This window comes from Populus alba, chromosome 14, assembly GCF_005239225.2.
Source record: "Populus alba chromosome 14, ASM523922v2, whole genome shotgun sequence".
Lineage (NCBI taxonomy): Eukaryota > Viridiplantae > Streptophyta > Magnoliopsida > Malpighiales > Salicaceae > Populus > Populus alba.
The window spans coordinates 11502980-11526607 of record NC_133297.1 but is presented as its reverse complement, the minus strand read 5'-3'; the positions used below and the strand labels follow the sequence as shown (position 1 = coordinate 11526607).

The following is a 23628-nucleotide window of genomic DNA, read 5'->3' as shown; positions in this document are numbered from 1 at the left end:
AATCATTGTCTATATAACTTATTAAATAATTTGAAATTATTTCTTTTAGTTCCCATCAACACGATTAACTAAATATAGGAATATTCTTTTATGTTATGTCAATAAAGTTAATAACTTCAAAATCATTCATTTGGATATAGTCAAATACGGTAACTAGATATCAGAACATCTTACATGTTTGCCAAATAAGTTGATTAATATTGATATTATTTCCTTTGCTAACATCAACATGATAGATTAAGAATCATGACATTTTATATGTCTATTTATTAAATATTGATTAATATCGTTGTCATCTCCTTAACTATCATCCACACAGTAAACCAAGTATTAGAACATTTTATATGTCTATCAATACAATCAACAAGAATAAATAATTACAAATTTCTACTCAATTCAACTCAAACTCTCTTTTACATTTAGTTTGTAAATTCTCATCCAAAATTGAGTCATTTCTTAATTCAATCTCAAAACATAATTCTTATAATTTATATTTTTAAATGTAGCCATCAATGAGACAACATTTAAGAAAAACAACAAGTAAGAAGAAAATTACAAAATTTAATTAGAGCGAGGTATTAGTCACTTGTCAATTCTTCCGGTAGACGTAACCCTAACTCTTGATGTGTCACCTGATTTAAAAAAGGAGATATAATCTCAATCAATATGTTTCCCATATTGAATTATCCATATTCAAGACAAACCACTTCTATTTAATACTGACATATTTTATTTTTTCCTTGACAATATACTAAACACACAAATATCATATATTTTATCCACAAATCTCATCTTCATAGAATCTCACAAACTCATAACTATTAAAAATCATATTTCAAAGCTTCCATTTATAATTTCTAACAAGTAAACACAAATTTTTTTTAATGCATAAAATTAACTATTCTTTTCCAGATATTTTCATTTCATTAACACTACAAGATTAATCACGGTTGATAAAATTTATTATCAATTATCCAAATTCTCCTAAAACCATATACTTGACTGACCATAAGGTCCATCATGTCATCATGACACTATCTCTGGTTGTTCATGAATTTATATTTTAAAAAGTTAATCTAACTAAATTCATTAATTATAAATCAATAACACAATTTTCCTCTGGTGTGTGTGTGTGACACACACACACACTAATTTCACAATATACTAATAAATTAAATTTATAATCACCATTTTCATAACATACACCTTAACTTTCAATTTAGCGAAGTACATATGTTTTCATATTAACAAACATTACTAAGATTTCTAAACATCCCATTTCTTGTTAATTCAAGTATTTTTACATAATCTCACTCAAACTCTATTAGTTTAGGATTGTTTGTTTTTGCGTTTCACAAGCGTTTTTGAAAAAAAAAATTCTTCACTTTAAAATAATATTTTTTTTATATTTTTAAGTCATTTTGACGTGTTAATGACAAAAAAAATTTTTTAAAAAATAAAAATAATTATTATTTTGATGCATTTTCAAGTAAAAACAATTTAAAAAAACAACTGATAATAGACTCTCAAACACCCCTCTAATCATAGTAACTAATTTAACCTTTTAAGTCAAAATCTTTCCAAGTTTGTATGTAGAAAATTTCTATTGTTTTCATTTTTAAAATAACTTTCATTTACTACATTCTCACCTTCATAATAAAAATATTTGATCCATTTTTTGTCATCTAGTATTTTAATCATTTACCAAACTCGTCATCTTACATGCTAGAAAATTTGATTGGTATGATCAATACTAATAAAACTTGAAGCTTCATATGTATAACTTCAACATCACATTTTAACAAATTAATAATTCATTCCCACACGTAATTTCCAAACATTTTTAGATATCGCTTCTATTAAATCTTACATTTAACTGCCATGAGTTCAACCATAAAATTACTTAATCAATCATGTTTAAAGCTTTCCTAAGTATTTAAATTACTTGCAACATTACAAGTATTTAACTCAAAGGTCATATTATTGCCGGACTTTAAAACATCTACTTTGTTTTTGTTTTTTGTAACACATGCAAGCTCTCAATACATAGCCTTCAAAAAATATTAATTTTTTTGTCTTGTGATATTATCAATAATCCCACTTCATTTAAATCAAATAATTCATCCCCTGATTTCTTCTCACATGGCCGTCCCTAAGGCCCTTTTTTTTCTTGTGATTTAACCTAATTTCTTTTCATGATTTTGCACCAATAAACAATCATAATATGGTAATTAAACAAAATCACGAGCAATTATATAGTACCCCTAAATCCTTTTAAGAACCCTACAAAAGAACTTAGTGAATTCTCCCTCCTCACAAAACCATGTGTCAAATAACATGAGTTTAATAGTACAGAACACTTTACCCTGGAGTTTTGAGACAAAAAAATCACCTTATTTGCAATTTCATATTTTAGTTTTTTTTCTCCTCCTCAATCCCTTGTTTCTCCCAATAAACTCAACTTTTCTTCTCTTCAAATCCTTCCAAATCTTGGCTTTTTAGTGTTTATTATCCTAAATAATCTATATCCCAAACCATTAAAGACCCTAGATTTTGGAAGAATTTTAGTAGAAATGCAAGAAAAGAATATGTTTTTTCATTTCTCTTATTTAATTTTTGGCTAGTGGCTGTTTATAAGGAAGATGAATTTTTAAATTTATTTACAATTTTGTCATTAATGAGCCCATGTATGATTTTTCTGTATTTCTTTCCGACCACTTGTAATTTCGTGCAGTCTTTGAGAACTCTAACTGACCTTAAATTTTAATTTAAGATGGAATGACATATCATGAGACTACTTGAAAATTCCAGCTCAATTTGACTTCGAGATTAAAAGTAATGCTTGATAGCATAAATTGGATAATAAAAAATATTTTTACACCAAAATCCGGATTTGTGCACTATTTTATTTACTTTTTTTGTAAATAATTTTTCAAACTAATTCATTTAGGACTCCCATCCATAAACATAATAATAGCTTCCTTAGAGTTTCCACCACTTTAGATCAAAATAACATAATTATACGCGGGGCTTGTACCGACGATCAATGTCTTTCACATGTAAAATCATACATTATTTTATCTAGAATTCACTTCTATTTTTTCTAAATATTTTCACCCTAGGGTTTTTTAAATTTCCTCCTTTAAGATAATTATTCTTGCCCAATTGGAAAGTTTACGCTATTTATTACTAGTTAGCATTTTGTGTATTGAATTTTATTATTCTAAATTGATTTACTAGGGATATTTTCTCTCCCTTTTCTTTTGTTTTTATTCTTTTAGATATATAAAGGGTTTAGTTGTCTCTTAAAAATATTATTTTTGTGTAAAATAAATAAATATCCTGAAAATAATGTTTTTATGTATCTAAGTCAACTCTTTATTTATTTCTATTTCCAAATAATTTATCTAGCACGGGTAGTGTAGGTGTTGGATGGTGTGGAGAGTGTGCGTGTTTTTGTTCTTAAAGAGAGGAAGAGAGGAGGTTAATTTTTTTTGGCATTTTTTTTTTTTTAAAAGCTGGAAAGGTCAGGGTTTTGGCCTTTTTTTTGCTTGGTTTTTTAAATTTTAGGAGAGTGTTTTTGGTGGGATAATTTTTGTGTGGGTCACTATTTTACGAGGGTCCTCCTGCGTGGTTCTTATTGTGTGGCTCTTATGGTGTCTGTTGGGAGTGAAGAATTAACTATCTATTTATTCTATTCAAAATGTTATAATATCTAAACTCTTCTACACTCATCTACTTTTTTTTTTTTTTTTTATTGATTTCTCTAAAAAATTCCACCACCTCTCTCTCTTAAAACATTATTATAAACCATTTAATAAATAATTAATGATAAAAGTTTAGGATCAAGAATTTTACTTTTCTTGTGATCTCAAGCTTGAGCCATGTGGTTACTAATATGATGGCTACTGTATACTTATATAATCGTTAACTTCAGGGCCTATGAGATTAATTGAGATGCGTATAAGCTGGTCCGAATAACAATGTTAATAATAAAAAAAAAACATTATCCTGTTCCTTTTTTTTTTGTTTTTTTGAGTTTCAAATATAATTTTATCAGTTTCTAATAAGTGAAATGATATAAAAAAAAAATTGACCAAATCATATTGAAAATGTATTTTTGGTATTTTTTTTAATATTTTTTATTCTTAAAGTATGATGAAAAAAGAAGGGTTAAAAATGAGTTGGTACAGCACCCACTTTTGAAAGATGTAATGGCTAATGCATAATAATTTTTTGGCTTCGAGACTCGCTGTATTTGAGGCATGAAACACTAACCTTTTCGTCATAAAACTTGGTGAGGGATTTTAGGCGTGGGTAGACTGAGAAAACCTTTTTTGCAATGAGAAAGACGTATTATCCCAAGTCTGGTAGTGGTTGTTAAGTTACTGGTTGATTTTTTTTCTTAATCTCCACCATTAGTGTAAAATAATTGGTTGCCCGTAACAAATTTTTTTTTTTTAATTATTTTTTAAAATACTTTTTATTAAGAAATATATTAAAATAATATATTTTTTTATTTTTTTAAAAATTATTTTTAATATCAGCCCATCAAAATAATTTTTTAAAAATATTAATTTAAAACAAAAAAATATATTTTTTTAAAAAAATTATTTTTAAAACATAAAAATAAATAGTACAAAACTCAATTTAATCCAATTTTCTTTTTGTTGTCGGAGATCTGGTTCAGGTTAAAAGGGTGGTGGCCAACTTTTTTTTTTTTTAATTCAAAGGCAAAACTATAATACTTAGTATAAATCTTCTTAGTTATTAATTGGAATGCAATAGAAATGCTGTAATAATTTATTTATTTTTTGTCTATGCATATTAGTAAAAATATATAAAAAATAAATTATTCTAAATTCTAAAATGTAAAATGTAAAATAAATTTTTTAATAAATATAAAATTAAAAAAAATAACTAAACAATGGACCATGTTGAGGTAACCTTTTATCTTAATCTTAATATTTTATGTTGTTTTTTCAATAAAATTAAGGAGTGTGCTTGGAATTGAGTTTAATTGTGTTTTTTTTAAAAAAATTATTTTTTTAATTTTTAATTATTTTAATGTGTTATTATTAAATTTATTTTATTTTTTAATATATTTTTAAATAAAAAATATTTTAAAAAATAATCTACTATTATTTCAAACACCCCTAAAAAGCTCGCGTATGCATTGTTACGTATGCCGCGGGGGCTCACAGGACAGCAGACAAAATTAACCAGCATGTATGGAAGGTTCAGGTTTAGGAATCTACTCCCACCCTCACGTGAACAAATACAACCTTCCAAATCAGCAGTCCCCACATGCCCCCTCCCCGTACACCACGTGGCACCGCGTTTTCCCTCTGTATCTAGATGGCGTTTACCATTCTCTCAATGGCTTCTTCAATTTTTCTCGCTTCTACTATTACGAGTCCTCCTCCTTCCTTGGCAGCCATAGAACATAGCCGAACTCACCTCCCCTCTTTTCTCCAAAACTTTCCCGGTAAATTGACAGAAAATAAAGACAGTTTCAGATAAGTTACATAAAAGTGACAAGAAAAATCTTTAGCGTGACTTTTTCTTCTTTGAATTTTTTTATTCTTCTTCTAATTTTAGATGGATTTAGCTCTCAATGCATCACTTATCGCAATTTCTCTCTCGTAACAAGAAAACCAGCTCGATGGATCCGAAAAATCGAAGGAGGCCCAGGCTGGAGAGACGTAATGCGTTAAAGCACGTTATGTACGATGCTACTTCGCCGTCTTCATCTCTAGACGATTCATCGTCGTCTTTACTTAGTCAATCACTCGATTTACCGGATCGGACCAGCTTTCGAATCGAAGGAACCGAAGGTGAGTTCGATCGCATTTTTCGCAGCTTAGGCCTCTCTGGTCCCGAGGATTTCTCGATTCCGGAGGCGGCTTGGGAAGCTATGAAGGTCCGCTCCGCTTCCGATGTTTTGCCCCGGTCTAGATTGTTCGGGTCGGACAGTCCGAAAGCAGCTGACGAAGCTAAAGTGGTAGTTGAAGGGATCAATCGGCAAGAGGAGAGTGAACTGCATGCTAGGGTTTTGAATAGTGTTAGAGTTAGGGATTCTTCTACCCAGTCGACTCAAAACGAGCCAGCTGAGTTGAATAAGTTTCGTGATGTTGATAATCGTTGTGTGCCAGTTGGAATTAAAGGGCTTAGGCCGCCGCTACTGAAGCCGCCACCGTCGATGACATTACCTGTGATTGATAAAGAGTGTTCAACTTGGGATTTATTTAGGGATTTTGCACCTGAAAATGATAGAGTGGTTAATAATAACATAGAATCCAGTTATGATGATGGTGAAGAAGAAAAAGAAGAAAGAAGAGAGCAAGTGATTAATGCAGATGTTGATAACAAGAGAGAAGAAGAAGAGAATTTGTTGAGGATAGGTGAAACTGTGGTTTTATCAGAGTCATGTTCGTTTTCCACTTCTAATGATGATGATTCGTCTAGCAGCACAACAGAACCCATGTCGAATATTTCCCCCAATGGGAGGTTTAGAAGGGCTATTACCTATTGGGAAAAGGGTGAGCTACTCGGACGTGGCTCATTTGGATCGGTTTATGAAGGAATCTCTGAGTAAGTCTTGAATCGTTTCTCTTATTATTTTCTTATGATGTCTTTGTATTGTTATTTATGGTATTTAGAATCACCCGTTTCCAAATTTCTCATTGAGTTATCAAAAAATTGTAGCTTATTTTTACGTTATTGGCATTTGAAGAGGAAAGCTGTTCTTGTTTTCCGTTGCAATTCATGATTTTTAATGGTTGAATATCAAGTTTGTGGCTAGGAAGGGCGAACATGGTATGCTTTGTCTTTGCATATCAAAAGAAATGTTTTCATGTTTCTAATGGTTGTATATCTCCTCCAGCGATGGATTCTTTTTTGCTGTTAAGGAGGTTTCACTGCTTGATCAAGGAAGTAAGGGGAAACAAAGTATTTATCAACTTGAGCAGGTGAGATAAGCTTGATCTTATTTTATGGTGTTGCTATATTCTCTGCCCTTTGTTTACGAAAAATAAATTATCATGGGCTCTATAACTAAATTTTCCTCTTACCAAATGCTCTGTTTTCTTCTTCTTTACCTGATCATGCACTTTCCCTGTTTTTTTCAGGAGATTGCTCTTTTAAGTAGGTTTGAACATGAAAACATTGTTCAATATTACGGCACAGATAAGGTATTCTTGCTTTTATCTTAATCTGTTTCTATTTTTCAATTAGTGTACACTCTTCTGAAAAGTTTTTTCTTTCTTTGTCTCTCTCAAACAATTGAAATGTAGTTAGCTCAAAATTCAACTGAACAGTGAAAAAGGGTACATAATTACACACTGCCAACTCCAACTGGTTAAAACTGAGCTGGGTTGAGAATAATTAGATTATAGTTTTTCTGTAGCATGGCAAGTTTGCTAAATATCGTGAATTCACATTCTTAGAGACACCCTGTATATATATTTCATGACTGTTTTGCTCACTGCTTATCTTGACAAAGGTATTTTTAGTTCCTTTTCTTTAGAAATTTGATGATCAATGTTGTTCCTTGTATCTGTTTTCACAGGATGAATCAAAACTGTATATCTTTCTCGAACTTGTCACTAAAGGCTCCCTTCAAAAACTCTATCAGAGATATAATCTTCGAGATTCCCAAGTTTCTTCGTACACAAGACAGATTTTGCATGGTTTGAAGTATCTTCATGATCAGAATGTGGTCCACAGGTGACATGAGCGAATTGTTATGCCATGCATTATGAATTTAAATGTGATGTTATTAGTTGTTATGACATCTCTATTTTTTTTTTTATCATGTTCACGTCAATGTTCTTTCATGACAATTGTTTTACACACACACACACACACACACAAATAATGTGCAAACTTCAAGAATCATTAGGTTTACTTGCCCAAGGAGGTGCAGTTTACCTTGCCCTAAAAAAATGTTGTTTTTCACTCTGCTATACCAAATTCTTTCTAACAACTTCTCCAATATAATACGCTGAATGCTGCTTTTCAAATCTAGTCCATTACTTTTTAGCACCTCAACCCTTAAACCGTGAAAGGATTTTGCTTCTGGCCTCTGGGCACGTCAAGAAAGGGGAAGGGATCGTCATGCAAGAACTAGAAGAGGCTCCTCTAAGAGGCGGTCCTTCTTTCTATTGATCGGTTGAGTCGACGAGTGCTTTCCGAGAGATTCTCATAGATCGGATGATCCCACGACCTATTTCAGTTGGGGAATCTTCCTGCGACTAAGCTATTTGTCTGGCCAGTCGCTTCTCTGTGGGCTCTTGGGAAGGAGAAATTTCGTCGATATATCGATCGGCATTCCAGGAGTGCTGAATTAACTTTCAAGAGCATTAATGTTGCTGGAACTTTGTCTCAATTGCAACACTTAGGGGTGGTCGGCTTCTTGCATGATGCTGCAGCTCCCTAAAATATTCCATTTAGATAACTTTTTTCAGCTCTTTTCCCTATTTAAACCTGCACTCGAGGAAGATGTGTGAATTTAGGAGAAACAAGGAATGGGGTTAAATTTCTCATCAAAGACAAATTATGCTGGTGCAATATCAGATCCAAGGTGCGAAGTTCATGTCAATGCTGAATCCGGATCTTTACATGAAAGATCTGTATGATCATTGGGCTTGGGAATTTTTTCTAATTATTTCTTCTCATCTCTTGCTTTCATGCATAGGCTTGCCACATCAAGTGACAGCTTGTTTACTGATGCACTTTCTGGATCTTCATTTTATTTTCTCCATTGATGTTCATTCAAGCTAACTTGAATTTAATATAAAATTGGCAATTGCTTTACATGTGAGCGCAGGCAAGTACAAACCACAATGCACTTAACATTTGATTTATTTCTTGCTGTCTCAATTATATTTTGTTTTTTGTATTTTAGGGATATAAAATGTGCAAATTTATTGGTGGATGCAAATGGCTCTGTAAAACTTGCAGATTTTGGTTTGGCGAAGGTTTTATTTCTTTCCTATATTTCAATCTTTTATCTTGTTTTCTATAGGCTTCTTAAATGGCTGCAAACTTCTTTTCTAATATTCTTTGACATTTCCTTTTTCAGGCAACAAAACTGAATGATGTTAAATCTTGCAAGGGGACTGCATTCTGGATGGCTCCCGAGGTGTGCACTTATAACTTTAGCTTCTGTGATGAATCTATCAGTGGCAGCATCGGACTTTGTAGATAATATATGATTTCTGTATGCTTTCATGAGTGGATGATTTAAAACACTGCTGTCTGATGCTTGTTGATAGATTTAGGGGCTTGCATGATTATCTAGCCTTACTTCGGGGTTGAAATATCAGAGAAATTTTTTACTTTTCATAACCCCCTAGAAGGGGAGCATCTTGGTCATCAACATTCTTTAGTGAAAGTGCAAGTCAATCAATTCACCACTTGCTTTTGCACCGCATCTAGACTAGAAATTGCAGGGAACATATGTTTTAGTGATGGGGCTTTGGAGCCTGGTACTGGGTTGGTTAAGGGAGGGTGTGGATTTGAAAGGGCATGTGCTCATGTACATATAGGATGAAAAATCATAATTTAAACCCTGTAGGTATTTCTTGGCTAGTGCGGTGTTGTGCAGTAGGAGCTAGATGAGATGATTTTTTCACTTCCTGGCCTCGTATGAATCTATACATGCATGGCTTAATCCTGTATTGCACTAAATGTGGATTATGATTTTTACCATTTGTCATTTCTCAGTCCATTGCACTTAAACAGAGTTATGCCATGTGCTTGTCCTTGTGTCTCCTTATGTGCTGTCTTAAATTAAATTCCCCTTGTAGAAATTAGAGGAAGATCATCCGTGGATTCTTTGTATCTTATTGGATGGGTTGTCTGAGTTCTAGTTCAAAGTTATTATTCAGGTATAAATTTTAGGGAGAAGTAAAATTGAACTGTCCTTAAGATTTGCAATATTTAGGTTGACCATTCCTCTTGTTTGTGAATAGCGTTGCCTGATTGCTGCCGTTATCTCTATCTGACTTCTAGTTGCTTGGAATTTCAAAACAATTGCAACTGGATTCTGGACAAATGTTAGCATGCCTGACCTGTGCAAAAAAAATTCTGATACTGATAGCTGTACTGCAGGTTGTCAATAACAAAAACCAAGGATATGGGCTTCCAGCTGATATATGGAGTCTGGGATGCACGGTGTTGGAGATGTTAACCCGTCAGATTCCATATTCTGAATTGGAATCCGTGAGTGCTATTTTTGACACATCTTTATATCCTATCATAATTATGTTGTCACATGAGAGATTTTGATAACATGAGACTTCTACTTCTTGGTAAATGTGCTCTTGCATTAGCTGGTATATGCATTAACTGTCCAATTTTTTTATTCATATTCTAGTGCAACATGACATGCTGTTTGATTTTTGAATTTTAACAACTTATCTTTCTGCAACTCAACAGATGCAGGCATTATTTAGGATTGGCAGAGGTGTTCCACCACTTGTTCCTGATTCTCTCTCAAATGATGCACGGGATTTTATCCTTCAATGCATACAAGTTAATCCAAATGACCGGCCTACTGCTGCTGTGCTCTTAGATCATCCATTTGTGAAGAAACTTCTTCCAACATCTTCGGGCTCAGCATCTCCCTTTATTGGCCGCCGATCATAGCAGTTTTTGGTTCATTTTGATTCTGAGAGATACGTAAGTTAAACTTTATTTTAAGATAGCTGCTCTCTTAACTCTGCATGGTTATGTTGATTGAAAAGCCAGACATTAATGTGTTATGACTCCCCATTTGAGAGACAACACTGTCACTCCCTTTTTAAAGGAGGGTTTCATTCCTGTCTCTGAGTGACAAATGCGAGATCGTTAAGGTACTTGTGGTTGGGATGTTTGAAGTCCTTGTGCTTTTCTTTTTCCCGTAAAAATCAATAATTGGAGTTTGGCCCAAGATCTTACACTTTCTAATTGGTGCTATGATCATTGTTGCATGACCTGACTGGACTGGCAGCAGATTTTAGGATAGTTATTTGTCATGAAACTTGTATTATAGGAAGTTTTCCAAAATAATTTTGGCTGACCCTCTGTAATCAGCATTCTCAATAGTAATTTTAATTTCTGCATGTCCCATTGGACTTAAATCTGCGTGTGAGATTATTCTTGCTAGCTTGACTCTATTCTTTTTCTTAACCATTCCGTCAAATACCTACTCATTTGGCAAGTTTGCTCTTGGAAACAGTTATATCCAGGATGAAGCAAATGGGATCTTTATTTCATATTGCGTACTCAAAGTTGGATGACATATTCAGGGACACTGTTTGACCTGCAGCAACCATCAATTCAGAACTTGGAGACCAAAAGCCTGCATGCTTGTTGTCACAGAATTGAATTTGAGGCATTGGGCGGGATCTGGGCTTGGATTCTTACGGTCATGGTATGAACACAGCAATCCTCAGATTCCCTGCTCTGAAGATTCAGCATCACAGAGCGAACAGCTTGGATTGCTATTTCGTTATTGTCTGTTGCGGAGAAAATAAGTTCCTGATGTCAACTTGTTCAACATTGCAAGTATTTGCCTCCGTTTATATTTTCTCGGGGTGGGTTGTAACTTGTTATTTTGTGAGAGCAATTGCTGTTAGAATAGGGAAGGGTGCAGTCTTTGTACATATCATCATTGTTGTAGCAAATGTAGTATCATTTTATTTTAGCCTTTTGTTGTTTTTTCTGTGCATATATTCAAAAAACAATGATTTGCTTGAATATCCTCTTAAGCTAAGGTTTTTTCCACAATAATTTTCATTTCTTAGTGGCACCGAGACTGGATGGTGGGCGGTTCCAGTCTGTACTGCTTTCTTTGAATGTGCTTTGGAGTAATGATCAAATTTTCTAAAAAAATGAATTAAAAAAGGGAAAACTTATTTTTTATTAAATTACTTATTTTTTATTTATTAGAAAATTATTTTTGAAATTAATGCAATAAAATAATTTAAAAATATTAAAAAAATATAAGCAAAGAAAAAAATAATTTTTTTTAATATTTTTAAATACAAAAATAAACATGGTTTAAGACTTGTGCTGTTATTTTTGAAACACAAAAATAAACCTGTACTATTACTTGCGATTTAGTTCGTGTTTGGGTTGGTTCTAGCGAATTAAAGCTCCTTCAGTGGTGAGGTATGAACTTAAATCCCATTATCCATTAACAAAACGATTAGTTTTCCTTGCTGACCACCACTAATTGCTATTGGATAGTCCGCGTCAATTGAAACTATACGGCCAAGCAGCTAAAACTGGCGTGTGGGGTTGGTTTGGAATCTAGTGCTTCAACATCTAGTATTTGGGCATTCATGGTTTGATCATATTCAATTTCCGGCCGGTTGGTTGGGTTTTGCTATTCTCCCCACCCTTGGTTTATTTTGGTTATTTATTTCCAAGTTAACGACAACTAATTCACCAAGAGTTGTGTTGGTTTACATTGTCATCAACAAAACCTTACTAATGCTTTATTCTATGAGAATTGAGATTTTTTTAATTATATATTTCAATATTAAATTTATTGAAAATTAAAATTTATAAATTATTTTAATTTGTTTTTTTTAGGATTATTCCAGTCTCAAGAACCATGTTATAATTTTGATGACTTGAGTCATTTTTTAAATTATTTTTTTATTTTTATCTTTTAATATTAAGTTTATTGAGAATTGAGTTTCATGATCTATTTTGATTTATTTTTATGAGGTTATCACAATTTTTATTATCTAAGTCGTTAATTTAACCAATTAACCTAAATTAATTTGAGACGATCCAATATCTGTCTTGATATTAAAATAAAAATATAATCTAAAATATTTCTCAAGTCAAATTATAATTTTAATGATTGTTCAAATTATTTTTGTACCTATCAAATCTATTATGTATGATTAACTCATAGTTTAAATTCTTTTTATATTTTCAATACCATGAAAATAAATTATGTTTAAAAAACAATCCGACCCGACCCGGATAGTAGCCATAATCCAGTGCATTGCTAAATAAATTTAAACTTTTCCAGCGGACAAGCTAATATAGGCCTGCCTGCGAAACTATCATTTCCACACTTTTTAATCTTTCTATCTTGGGGAGCGCCCAGCCCTTTAATTACCCAAATTCAAATTTCAATATAAAGGGGCCAGATATTTAGACTCAACTAAAAAGCCCAGACCATCCCATCCCAGCCCAGCCCAAGTCAAACCCGTAGGCACGCATTCTCACGTGGAAAAAGCGTAGATACGAAGATCGATAAAGGGCCATATCATGGTAGCGTTAAAATGTCGACAGTGGCACCACAACCAATCACACGGGGCGGGAGAGAGAGAGAGAGAGAGAGAGAGAAGCAGGGAGAAATTAATTAATTATGAGAACTAATTATGGCATTACATTAAATAAATTAATAAATACATAGGTGGAGAAACCCAACACAGCAGAGCAGGGACGGCGTACGTAACCGCGAAGAACGGGTGTCTCTCTCCTACTCCACACCCGTAATTCTCCTCCTCCTTCGACCCTAAAAATACTAACCTTATATATCCGATCCACCCCCTCTAATCGTTATTTAATTGATCTAACCTCTCCTTAAGGTATGTCTGATTCCGATTTTAATTTTCATTTTTAGGGTTTCGGATTCCGATTTCATTTTAACTGCGATCGTTTGAATCTTGTGGAATTTACAGAACCCGAATTTATTTTCTTGGGATCGTGCTTGTAGCTTTGATTAGTCGTGTATAATTTGATCACCTGTTTCATTTGGACTGCTATATTATTTTTATTATGAACCCAAAGTTAGATTTAAGCTTAGATACCATGTCTTATTCTTATGCACCGATCATTGGTTTGACATTGAAGTTTCATGATTCAATGATTTAGGCATCTTTTTAAAATTAAATAAACGCTTAAGCGTTGATTTCAAATGATAAACTTGCATTTGATGTTGACTTAATTTTCCAAGCAAGTCGAGCAGGTTCTTGCTGGTTGACCTATACATTTTGTTTAACTGTTATGATTTGCAAGTGTCTGGATGTGTAAAACTTGAAATTCATCCGTTTCTTACTTTTTTTTTTCTTTGTCAAAACCTTTTGATGTGTTTTCTCCTCTTTTATCCAGATTTGTGAGCCAAGCTTGACCTCAGACATTTTCCAAATAGTCACTTAAGTCTTGGTTAAATAGTCTGCAATTAATTGGAATGTTGATGTTGGAAATGGAGTTTAACAATGGTTATGTTGTTACTTGTTTTGCAAAGGCGAACCGGTTATTATTGCTCTTGAACTTTACAAAGCATGCTCCTGTTTCCTTGTTCCTCTTGTTTTTAATCAGAAAAGGAATTAGAAACCCCACCACTTCAGGCTATTATTGTGCAGTTTGACTGTATTTGTGGTTTTTCTTAAAAAATCCACATCTAAATGGTACTTGTCCTATTGATCCACAATTGCTTGTCATAAGTGATTTAATTTCTCATCAATTAATTAAAAAATTATCACATGATTTATGACAGCTTTGAATTTTACTTAACATATGTTTTCCAAGTGTATTTCAAAATAGTTTCTTTGCAGGTAAACATGCATTTGAAGCCAACAGCTACTTGTTTCAGTGACAACTTTGGGAGCACCTCGATAAGAGGTCAGGGCTTTAAGGTCTCGTGGGTAGTTTATATGGCTAGCTGGTTGGCACCCAATATATTGGATGGGAAGGGTTAGTATAGGTCCGATCTAGGTTAAGGTAAGGGTGCTAGCCTATATAATACAATTTATAATTTAAAAAGGGCAAAAAATGGTGGATTTTGAACCTTAAAACTTCTGTTACTTTTCAACCCTGTCTGCATGAGATCAAGCAATCTGTCAATGTTCTCAGGGGAAAAATAATTTTCCTTAGTTGTTTTATGGATTAGAGATGCCATATGTATCCTTTATTGGTGATGATAGGCTATGAAGGCGTGTTTAATTTTTTTGCACGAGCTATTTTGAGATTATGCTTTTGTTTTATATTGTTGTTCCAGTTGTTTTAATAAAGTCCAGCTGTTTGATGAATCAACTTCTTCATGTCTTTGGAAATGGTACTTTCATGCTCTCTGTTTCCAATATGTTGTTAGAAATTCTTTTGGTTAGACCCTTGTAGTGTATTAGCTTCTTGAAGTGTTTTATGATTGTTGTAATTTTTATGGGGCCAAACAGCAGCACCACTATCACAAACTGCTGCAATGAATGTAAACTTTTACGTTGTAAAGTCATTTTCATTGTGTTTCCTTTCCTTGTAAAGCTCTTAATCAGATGCCAAGAGTGAACGTGGATGGTTCTTTTTGAAAATATAAATAATTGAAGGTGTCCAATGTTCTTTGGGGCTGGTCATTCACAAAATACTAATAACTGAGGACACATCCAAATACTTTGAGATCTGAGTTTTCAATGAAGTGCCAATCTATTTTGATATATTTCTGCATTCAGTGGACGATGTGCCTGTAGCATTCTTCATTGAAATATATGTGCAAGAGGCATCATGTTCTGCTTCCTTTTGCTCAAATGACCGGTTTTTGTTGAATGGTGGTTACCTTATGCATTCCGAGGTCTACATGGAACAAAAATGAATTATTAAACACAAATACTAAAACACATGCCATAGGGTAAATGTATTTGGATGAAAGTGCAGTAACATAAATCACATGAATGGTTTTATCTGATCTCTCTATCTCTCTCTCTCAATTTAGGTATATTCTGAAAATGGCGAAAGTTAATAAGGTGGGATGCAAGGCTGATTCCCGGCAGCACAGAGTGACACCACATGCATTGTCATCTTGTTCACGGAAGGCTGTTAAAAGATGCCACTTGAAGAAAAAACATTCAAAAACTTCAGAGAAGAAAGATTGGGAAGGTGCTACCTGCTCTATTTGTCTAGAGCATCCTCACAACGCAGTGCTTCTCCTTTGCTTCTCTTATAAAAAGGGCTGCCGTCCATATATGTGTGCCACCAGTCGTCGTTTTTCCAACTGTCTTGAACAATACAAGAAAGCTTATACAAAAATAACTCCTACAGAAGGGGCGCAGCAAGAAAGCAATTCAACGGATCATTCAAGACCCGCTTTGCCTGTGGAGCCAGCCAATGAGAGGGCGGAGGTTCCAGAGCTTTTATGTCCACTTTGTCGAGGGCAGGTTAAAGGTTGGACAGTGGTGGAACCAGCTCGTAAGCATCTCAATGCCAAGAAAAGAACCTGCATGCAGGATAAGTGCTCATTTGCTGGAACTTATAAGCAGCTGAGGAAGCATGTCAAGGCAAAGCACCCATTGGCACAACCTCGAGCTGTGGATCCTTTACTCAAAGAAAAATGGAAGAAGTTTGAATGTGAAAGAGAGAGAAATGATGTAATCAGCACAATTATGTCATCAACGCCTGGGGCACTGGTGCTTGGTGATTATGTGATTGAGCCGGGGTACCGTGGCATTCATAATGACTACGATTCTGATTCTGATTCATCATTGGATGATGGTTTCTTATCTCTGGGGTCGTTTGATAGAGGGCAGAGTAGTGGCTTCCGCTTTCGTAATGGATATCACCTAGACTATGATTCATTGGATGAGGATGATTATGGGACGCGCCGTCCTGGCCCTCCTGGTTCTGCGGCAATAACTGGACGCGGTTTTCACAGGATACTGCTGGAGAGGCCAAGGAGGCGGTGGTACAGAGGTAGTAGAGGTCGAAGCTACTGAACACGATTGGGGTTACAAAGGCGGTAATCAACTATCTCAAATTGGTTTCTCTACATTTTTTCTGCTGCGATCACGTGCCATGTGTGATGGTTGCCTATGTACCCTGATGTGGTGCTATGCCATTGGTGTCAAATAAGTGTGGTTTCCAACAAATATTAGGAATGATAGTCTGAGGGCCTTGCCTATGGTTAGGTCACTAGCTCCGATAAGGATTAAAGCATTTAATTGGTCTGTTCAGGTGCACGATTGACTATCATTTTCGTGCACAGTAATTTGAACTGGGATCGTGTTGGTTCGTTGTTGATATATTTCTTTCGTGATTGATGCTTTCTTTTTCCTCTTTTATATTCAACGAGTCTCTCACCATTATGTATCCTGCACATCTTGGACTGAAGATGCAAGCACTATCTGGTCTCCTTTTGGTTTGTCTTTTCCTTCCTGCTGCTAATGTATTTGCCAGAATGGTTCTTCTGATGCATGCATCCTGATCTGGTGAAACATGATTCAAAACTTCAAACTGACAAAATTATTAGCACCTTCATTCAAAAAGAATTTCTAGCCTTTAAAAGAAAAACAAAAATGGCTGCACTGACCACGTCGACTTCCAGCCCGTTCTTTCTTGCTTGTTGCGTAGGTAGTTGTGAACTAGAAAGCGAAAAATGATGGTACCAACATTTTTGTAGTTTCAGTTTGGTCATAATTACTAGCCATCTGAAATACAAACTCGTCCTCAGTCTTTGAAGACGGTAGTAGTATCTGTAATGCGGATGCGCTCTTGTTTGGCACGGAAACTTGAAAATACCCAGTCTATATTGGACATTCGGGCTGTTAAGCCCATGAGTATGCGTTGTTTTAAGCATTGATTTAAAAAAAAATTTTAAATAGAAAAGAAAAAAATTATATGGTATGATTTTGTGATTTGAGTCGTTTTTTTTTTTTTTTTTTTTGGGGGGGGGGGTTGTTACTGATTTTTGGATATTTTTGGTTTTAAATGGGTTGAAAATGGATTTAGCGGGTTAAATTATTCCTTCCAACAACCAGTGCGCCGAGCTATTTTAGCCCTTGTTTTTAAAGATACAAGGAAAAAAAAAATGATAATGAGATGCGCATCTCCTTTACCATCAATGCAACATTTCCTTTCATTTGCTGATGAGGGAAGCTTTATTGGTATTGATTCTCCTCCAAAGCCACCGTAAATCCCATCCTTGACAAATTAACATGTCAAGTCGTCATGGGTTAGCTTCCATTTTCACCGTACTGTTTAGGATAGCTAGGAAAATGATCTCACATCGGTACGTACTTGTATGATTTAATCAGAGCATGCCCTGAAATGGAGGTGTGAAGAAGGATAATTACGAGGTATGTTCAAGAACTCAGAATATTTTGAAAAATATAATTATAATGATATCCAACAAAAACTACATGCATGGAGAGTTTTTGTGCAGTAAGGTCATTACAATTAATGAATTAACCTTTGATTTATGCCCACGGAGAAGTACTCTGTACACAGAGCAATTAAGCTTCAACTTGATAATAATACATGGAAATTAAATAGCCCTCATTTCATTTACAAGTGAAGGGATTAACCAAGTAACAAACCATGCTAATATGTACGTACAATTTCATATTATTTTAAAGACCCCCTTCTCTCTTTTCTAGAAAACTAGTAAGGAATTCTTGATATCGTAGTTCATTTTTTCTAAATTTGGCTGCACAGCAAATTGAATCATCGGCGGAGGACCACAAGCCAGAGCCAGAGCATCACTCGATCCTTCCGGAACATGCTCGCGCAGGATGCTCTCTGTAACGAACCCAGTACTGTACAGCCAGCCTTCCTTGATAGACTCTTGAACCACATACCACACCTTCAATCTCTCGTGCTCCTTCACCCAAGAATCAAGCTCGTCCCTCAGCAGAATATCGTCCTCGGTGCGGTTCGCATACACCACATACATCTCAGTATCGTCCTCTGGGTCTTTCAAAATAGCTTGAATCACTTGATAAATCGGTGTGATACCTGTACCACCTGCTAACATAGCCAGTTTCTTTGCAAACTTGGGTTTGCCATGAACCATAAAGTTGCCGCGACCAGCATATTCAATGTGACCCAATGGACCCTTCACGTCTACCACAGACCCCAGCGATAACGAGTCAAGGTACTGTGACATCTGCCCTCCATTAGGGAACTTTGGATGCACGCCTTTAAAATAAACTTTAATCACAAGATCAAAAAACCCCACCGCATCAATGGTGCTGCTTGGAGTATAAGCTCGCATGCACAGCTTATCATCAATGGTAGCGGATAAAAATATGTGCTTCCCTACTGGCAACCCCAGTACTTGATCCTCTGATGGCAATGCAAATCGAAAAAGACGCGTGTCATGAGACAGAATTTCCTTCTTCACTAGCTTGCATTGGATTTTTTCTCGCGGGACGAGAGCAACATTTCTTGCAGGGGCAATTTCTTTGATAGGAGCCAAGTTTATCTGTGCTATATTGAAGGCACCATGCATTGAGCTATTAGGCGAAGACGCGTTCGAGTCAGATGTGTAAGAGGTTGAATGGACCAATTCTCCAATCCGATAACCCTCAAGCATCTTCTTGGCTTTATCAGAGTGTATGGCATCGAATTCTTCAGTGCAATCAGTACCGGCATTGATTAAAATGCTATCGGTGCCACCGGGATGGTATTTAAGGAAGCGAGTGCAATCATAGACATGACCATGAACAATTATCCAAGCCGATTCAGCTGACTTATGTTTTTTTACCTCAGCCATGGAAAAGGCTTTTGATGAAGTGTTCATGAATGGTGTCGAAACACTTTTCTTCAGAGTTCGGATATTCTCCGATGAATTCTCTAGATGCCTTTCCTTAGCCATCCACCCACCGGACTGGTTGCCCGGAACGGTGGGGTGCTCGAACACGATTCCAATCTCACCCTTGTGACGTTTGCAGACATTTGTTTTAACCCGGAACCAGCAGTTGTTCATCATTCCCTGTTCATCATAATGGCACCATGTTTAAATACACATCAGGGCTAAACTTAATTATGTTTGCAATACAGCTCAAGCCAATGAATATCTGTGACAATATAAATCGATTTTTAACCTCGGTAAAAGTATTTGTCATTAATACTTAATTTCATATAAGCCCTTGTCCGGAGGACTTCTTGCACCAGCTCTTAAAGAGAAAAGAGCTAGCATTTAAGATAGTAACTGAGTATAAATAATTAAATCTTATATTCTTTAGTTTAGCTAATATTCAAGACAGCAAATATTTTTTTATAAGAAGAGTTAAAAGAGCCAAAAAAATAACATAAAATCACGTTGACAATTCAGCCTAGATAAAGATGTTTGTATAAAGGGTTATATCCTATTCTCTCATGAAAATAACCGGTGAGCTCAAGAACACGCCACCCCGCAATTGAATTTCTGGAGCTGTCGGCTTTCAAAGCTGTACGTCAGAAATTCAAGCTAAAGGCACCAACTAGAGAATTATGTCGCTTTCGTAGGAAGTTCAAGTTTTCAATTGACACATTATTTATCTAAAAGTTGACAATTTTGATTTTGACCAGATTCACATAATTACAGGTGGATGTGTTTGAAAGTTCAAGAACACAAGTTGATCGGACATGCATGCATACATACCATGACATTCCAATTGAGCTTCTCCGGCTGGGTGTTAAGGGTTTCATCCCAGGCCCGGACTGCAATCTCCTTGGCTCCAAGTAGCTCCAGTATCTCCACCTCCAGGGACCAGAAGCACCAACACCAGTATTTGCCATACTTGTTGGGCTTCTCTGGGTGGTCCAAGTTACAGACCCGCCACGTTTCTCCACCGTCCAAAGTCACCTCAGCACGCGTCACTTTCTTACCGCCGCCTTAATTTACAAAACATTGCAAGTGAGACAAGAAGATGACTTTCAGTACAAGAACTCTTCTTGAGTTCTAAAAGAGGAGAGGCATACTAATTGATGGCATGAGCTTGCTATTAGCTATGAGGTACTCTCAAAAAGAAATAAATATTTCATTAAAGGAGCTTCCACCAACGAGAGATTTTCTTCTAAAAGGAAAAGTCTAAAATCGTTATGGAATTATATTTCAATTCTCTGGAAACTCACCGGAATATGCGTAGCCCTTCAGCGTGAACGGCCTCTGAGTTGTCCATGAGTTAATTGGCAATATCTCTTCGTGAGAAGGCGTCGTGATCGCGGAATTTATATTAAGCTCATTGATGATATACTCTGTCTTATACCACCAGGCTACACATTGGAAAACAACAGAGGTAGCATAATCGTTGTTAATACTATTCAGATGCCCAGTAAAATTTCTTGACGTACCACGGACTTCCAAATTGATATTGACATATGCTATTATCATATCATATCATTTTACGTACCTTCGGCGTTAGCTAGCTCTGCATCGACATGCGAGGGCAGTACTCTGTTGTCCCTGTAGTGATAGTAACTATCTGACTCTTTAGTGGTAACAATTATTCTCTTTAACCATTTTACCATGCGCCCACCAATGAAACCTGGTATGATCATCCTCACCGGAAACCCATGGTCCGGCGCCAGGAGCTCACCGTTTTGCATATAGGCTAAAATAATATCTCGAGATGGATCCAAAGCAACCTCTTTCCTGATACTAGTCCCGTACTTTGATCCACCGCCACCTGGCAGGTCCTCAGCACCTTCGAAACAAACATTGATGGCTCCATTTTTACGGCTGTAGATCCCACACTTCTTGAGCAGCAAATGCAATGGCACACCACGCCACACTGAAGTAGACAACCCCGCAGCACCCCAGTTGAACCCAATTGTCTGTTTCACCATGTTTTGCTCTTTGCGTCTGTTACCTGCGCAAACTAGAGTGACAGGGAGTTCACGAGCTGGGAATTCGTTGACTAGCTGCTCCATGGTGAAACGGACTGGCCTTTTAACCAGACCGCAAACCTCGACAGTCCAGTCTTGCCACGTGGCCATTGGAACAGGACCATGGTTGCGAACATAGTGAAGTGGGACCGGTGTAATGAACCCGTGGTGCATGAGACGAACCAATGGCGGTTCAGAGTTGAAGGGATGTTTCCCTGTAAGACGGACCATGGAAGGGTTGCGTTCGATCCACTTGTCAGCCGTTCCTTCATCTCGTGGATCAAAAATCGACGGCTCTAATTCACTGTTACCTTTGCGGATCAGATCCTTATAATCAGCTTCATCTTCACTTGAAGAGTCTTCTTCCTCAAATGTTGGAACTGGTTTCTGGTTATACCGATTAAAGTCTTGGTTCGAGAAGTTCAACGTCCGAACCGGAGAGTTGGGCCGGTGGTTTGAAACGGATTTGAAGGGACGAGCCACCCCGTTTAAAGTGGGTTCGAGGTCGAATTGGCGGTTGTCGACCGAGGCTGCCATTAGTGTCTCCTAATAAATAAGGAGAGATACGTGAAAGAAAATGAAAAGAAAGAAAGGTTTTTTGAAGACTTTTCTTTCTTTACTTCTTCCTGTGATTCCTCTGTTTGGTTTCAAGGTGAGAATGAAGTTGCATTTGGTTAGGACTTTATAGGCCTCGTTGTGGTTTGAAGTTTGAAGTAGAAATGTCAAAGGAAAAAAAACGGGGCCCACGATTACGTTTGCAGACAGTGACTTTATTGTTGTTGGTATTTTACCGCTTTTTACTATCATGTTTATTTTTCAAAAAATATTTATTTAAAAATATATTAAAATAAATATTTTTTAATTTTTTAAAATTATTTTCAATATCAATCTATCAAAAAAATAAAAAAAAAATTAATTTAAAAAAATTTGAAAAACTTTGAAAACATTTTTACCTAAAAAAAAAAAACATGAAAGATGATAAAAAGTGAGTTATACAAAAAGTTTTTTAGTGGGAAAATGGAAAAATAAATTTGATGGTGTCGGCTATAAGGACTAGAGCTAGCTGTGGCTCGAGAGGTTGATGAGCGTGTTTGGCAGTGTGGTAGCGGTTGCTTTTTAAATAGCTTTTCGTGCCGAAATACATGCAAATGATGTTTTTTTATTTTTTAAAAATCATTTTTGATATCAGCACATCAAAACGATCCAAAAAATACAACCGTAACTCAATTTTAGCAAAAAAAAAAAAAAAATTTTATCAAAACACCGGTTTAGCAGCAATACCAAACGGGCTCTAGTGACCACGGTTTTGGCTAGAGCCACACATATAACAGGTGACAACAGCTGTTACAAAATATCTTTCACTTTTAATTTTGTTTTGAATCCAGCTAGTTTGTATGGTTATAGTTTAAAAAATTATTTTTATTTATAATTTAAAAAAAAATATTTAGTTAAAATTCTTATAAGATAACTCTTTATATATATAAAAAAATTTATTTAATCTTCTATAAAATTAAAATTTGAAACATAATTATATACAAGTTCAGTTAAAAAAAAAACTATTTAGTTAACATCTATTTAATTAGATTAAAAAAAAAAGAAGCTATTAGGTAAACCTATGAGAAGAAAAATCTTCTTCGCTTCTAGAAATCCTTCTATTGGAACTCTTCTACTTTCACACCATTCAATTACTAAAACTCTAAATTGTATATCACTCAAATTATTTTGAGACTGTTTTTTAAAATGTTTTTTACTAAAAAAATACATTAAAATAATATTTTTTTATTTTTTTAAAAATCATTTTTAATATTAACGCATCAAAATGATCTAAATACACACAAAAAATTTAATTTGAAACAAATAAAAAAATATTTTTTTTTTTCAAAAACACTTTTAAAATGCAAAAACAAACAAGTTCTTACTTGATACCCAAACTGCTTGCCACCATGTATTTGCCACTCAAACTTGGGCATTCATGTAAAAAAAAAAAAGACAAATACATATTGAAGGGGATATATTTTTGAAAGAAAACCTAAGCAAACA

At 35.1% G+C, this 23628-nt stretch overlaps 3 protein-coding genes across 8 annotated transcripts; 2 read left to right on the top strand and 1 right to left on the bottom strand.

Moving 5' to 3' along the window:
• Window positions 1-5376: 5376 nt before the first annotated feature.
• On the top strand, window positions 5377-11745 carry LOC118041739 (mitogen-activated protein kinase kinase kinase 1). Of its 2 annotated transcripts, XM_035049222.2 has the most exons (9): window positions 5380-6594; window positions 6887-6971; window positions 7131-7193; window positions 7571-7728; window positions 8909-8981; window positions 9086-9145; window positions 10117-10227; window positions 10444-10686; window positions 11225-11745. In XM_035049222.2, exons 1-8 carry the CDS (start codon window positions 5618-5620, stop codon window positions 10651-10653), a joined length of 1737 nt encoding a protein of 578 aa, XP_034905113.1. In that variant the 5' UTR covers window positions 5380-5617; the 3' UTR covers window positions 10654-10686; window positions 11225-11745. The 2 variants fall into 2 exon arrangements, with proteins under 2 accessions (XP_073260601.1, XP_034905113.1); XM_073404500.1 differs by lacking the exon at window positions 11225-11745 and having other exon boundaries at window positions 5377-6594; window positions 10117-10316; window positions 10444-10583.
• Window positions 11746-13324: 1579 nt separating this feature from the next.
• LOC118041740 (uncharacterized) lies at window positions 13325-17060 on the top strand. 5 transcript variants are annotated; one of them, XM_035049225.2, is made up of 3 exons: window positions 13325-13601; window positions 14571-14637; window positions 15719-17060. In XM_035049225.2, the coding sequence occupies exon 3, from the start codon at window positions 15732-15734 to the stop codon at window positions 16713-16715; it is 984 nt and encodes a 327-aa protein (XP_034905116.1). In that variant the 5' UTR covers window positions 13325-13601; window positions 14571-14637; window positions 15719-15731; the 3' UTR covers window positions 16716-17060. The 5 variants fall into 5 exon arrangements, with proteins under 5 accessions (XP_034905116.1, XP_034905117.1, XP_034905115.1 ...); XM_035049226.2 differs by having other exon boundaries at window positions 14571-14736; XM_035049224.2 differs by lacking the exon at window positions 14571-14637 and adding an exon at window positions 14125-14167.
• A 1108-nt stretch (window positions 17061-18168) lies between these two features.
• On the bottom strand, window positions 18169-22252 carry LOC118041743 (nitrate reductase [NADH]). Its single transcript, XM_035049229.2, has 4 exons — window positions 21114-22252; window positions 20836-20976; window positions 20363-20595; window positions 18169-19711 (listed from the first exon to the last, which is right to left on the bottom strand). Exons 1-4 carry the CDS (start codon window positions 22123-22125, stop codon window positions 18371-18373), a joined length of 2727 nt encoding a protein of 908 aa, XP_034905120.1. The 5' UTR covers window positions 22126-22252; the 3' UTR covers window positions 18169-18370.
• Between the last annotated feature and the right edge of the window lie 1376 nt (window positions 22253-23628).

Excerpts from the sequence above, each read along its gene's own strand:
- LOC118041739 (XM_035049222.2), top strand. The coding sequence starts at position 5,618 with ATGCATCACTTATCGCAATTTCTCTCTCGTAACAAGAAAACCAGCTCG. Across the intron at positions 8,982-9,085 it reads CAGATTTTGGTTTGGCGAAG|GCAACAAAACTGAATGATGT; the intron begins GTTTTATTTCTT and ends TTCCTTTTTCAG. Across the intron at positions 10,228-10,443 it reads CATATTCTGAATTGGAATCC|ATGCAGGCATTATTTAGGAT; the intron begins GTGAGTGCTATT and ends GCAACTCAACAG.
- LOC118041740 (XM_035049223.2), top strand. The coding sequence starts at position 15,732 with ATGGCGAAAGTTAATAAGGTGGGATGCAAGGCTGATTCCCGGCAGCAC.
- LOC118041743 (XM_035049229.2), bottom strand. The coding sequence starts at position 22,125 with ATGGCAGCCTCGGTCGACAACCGCCAATTCGACCTCGAACCCACTTTA. Across the intron at positions 20,977-21,113 it reads AGAGCTAGCTAACGCCGAAG|CCTGGTGGTATAAGACAGAG; the intron begins GTACGTAAAATG and ends TCCAATGTGTAG. Across the intron at positions 20,596-20,835 it reads GAAGGGCTACGCATATTCCG|GCGGCGGTAAGAAAGTGACG; the intron begins GTGAGTTTCCAG and ends TTGTAAATTAAG.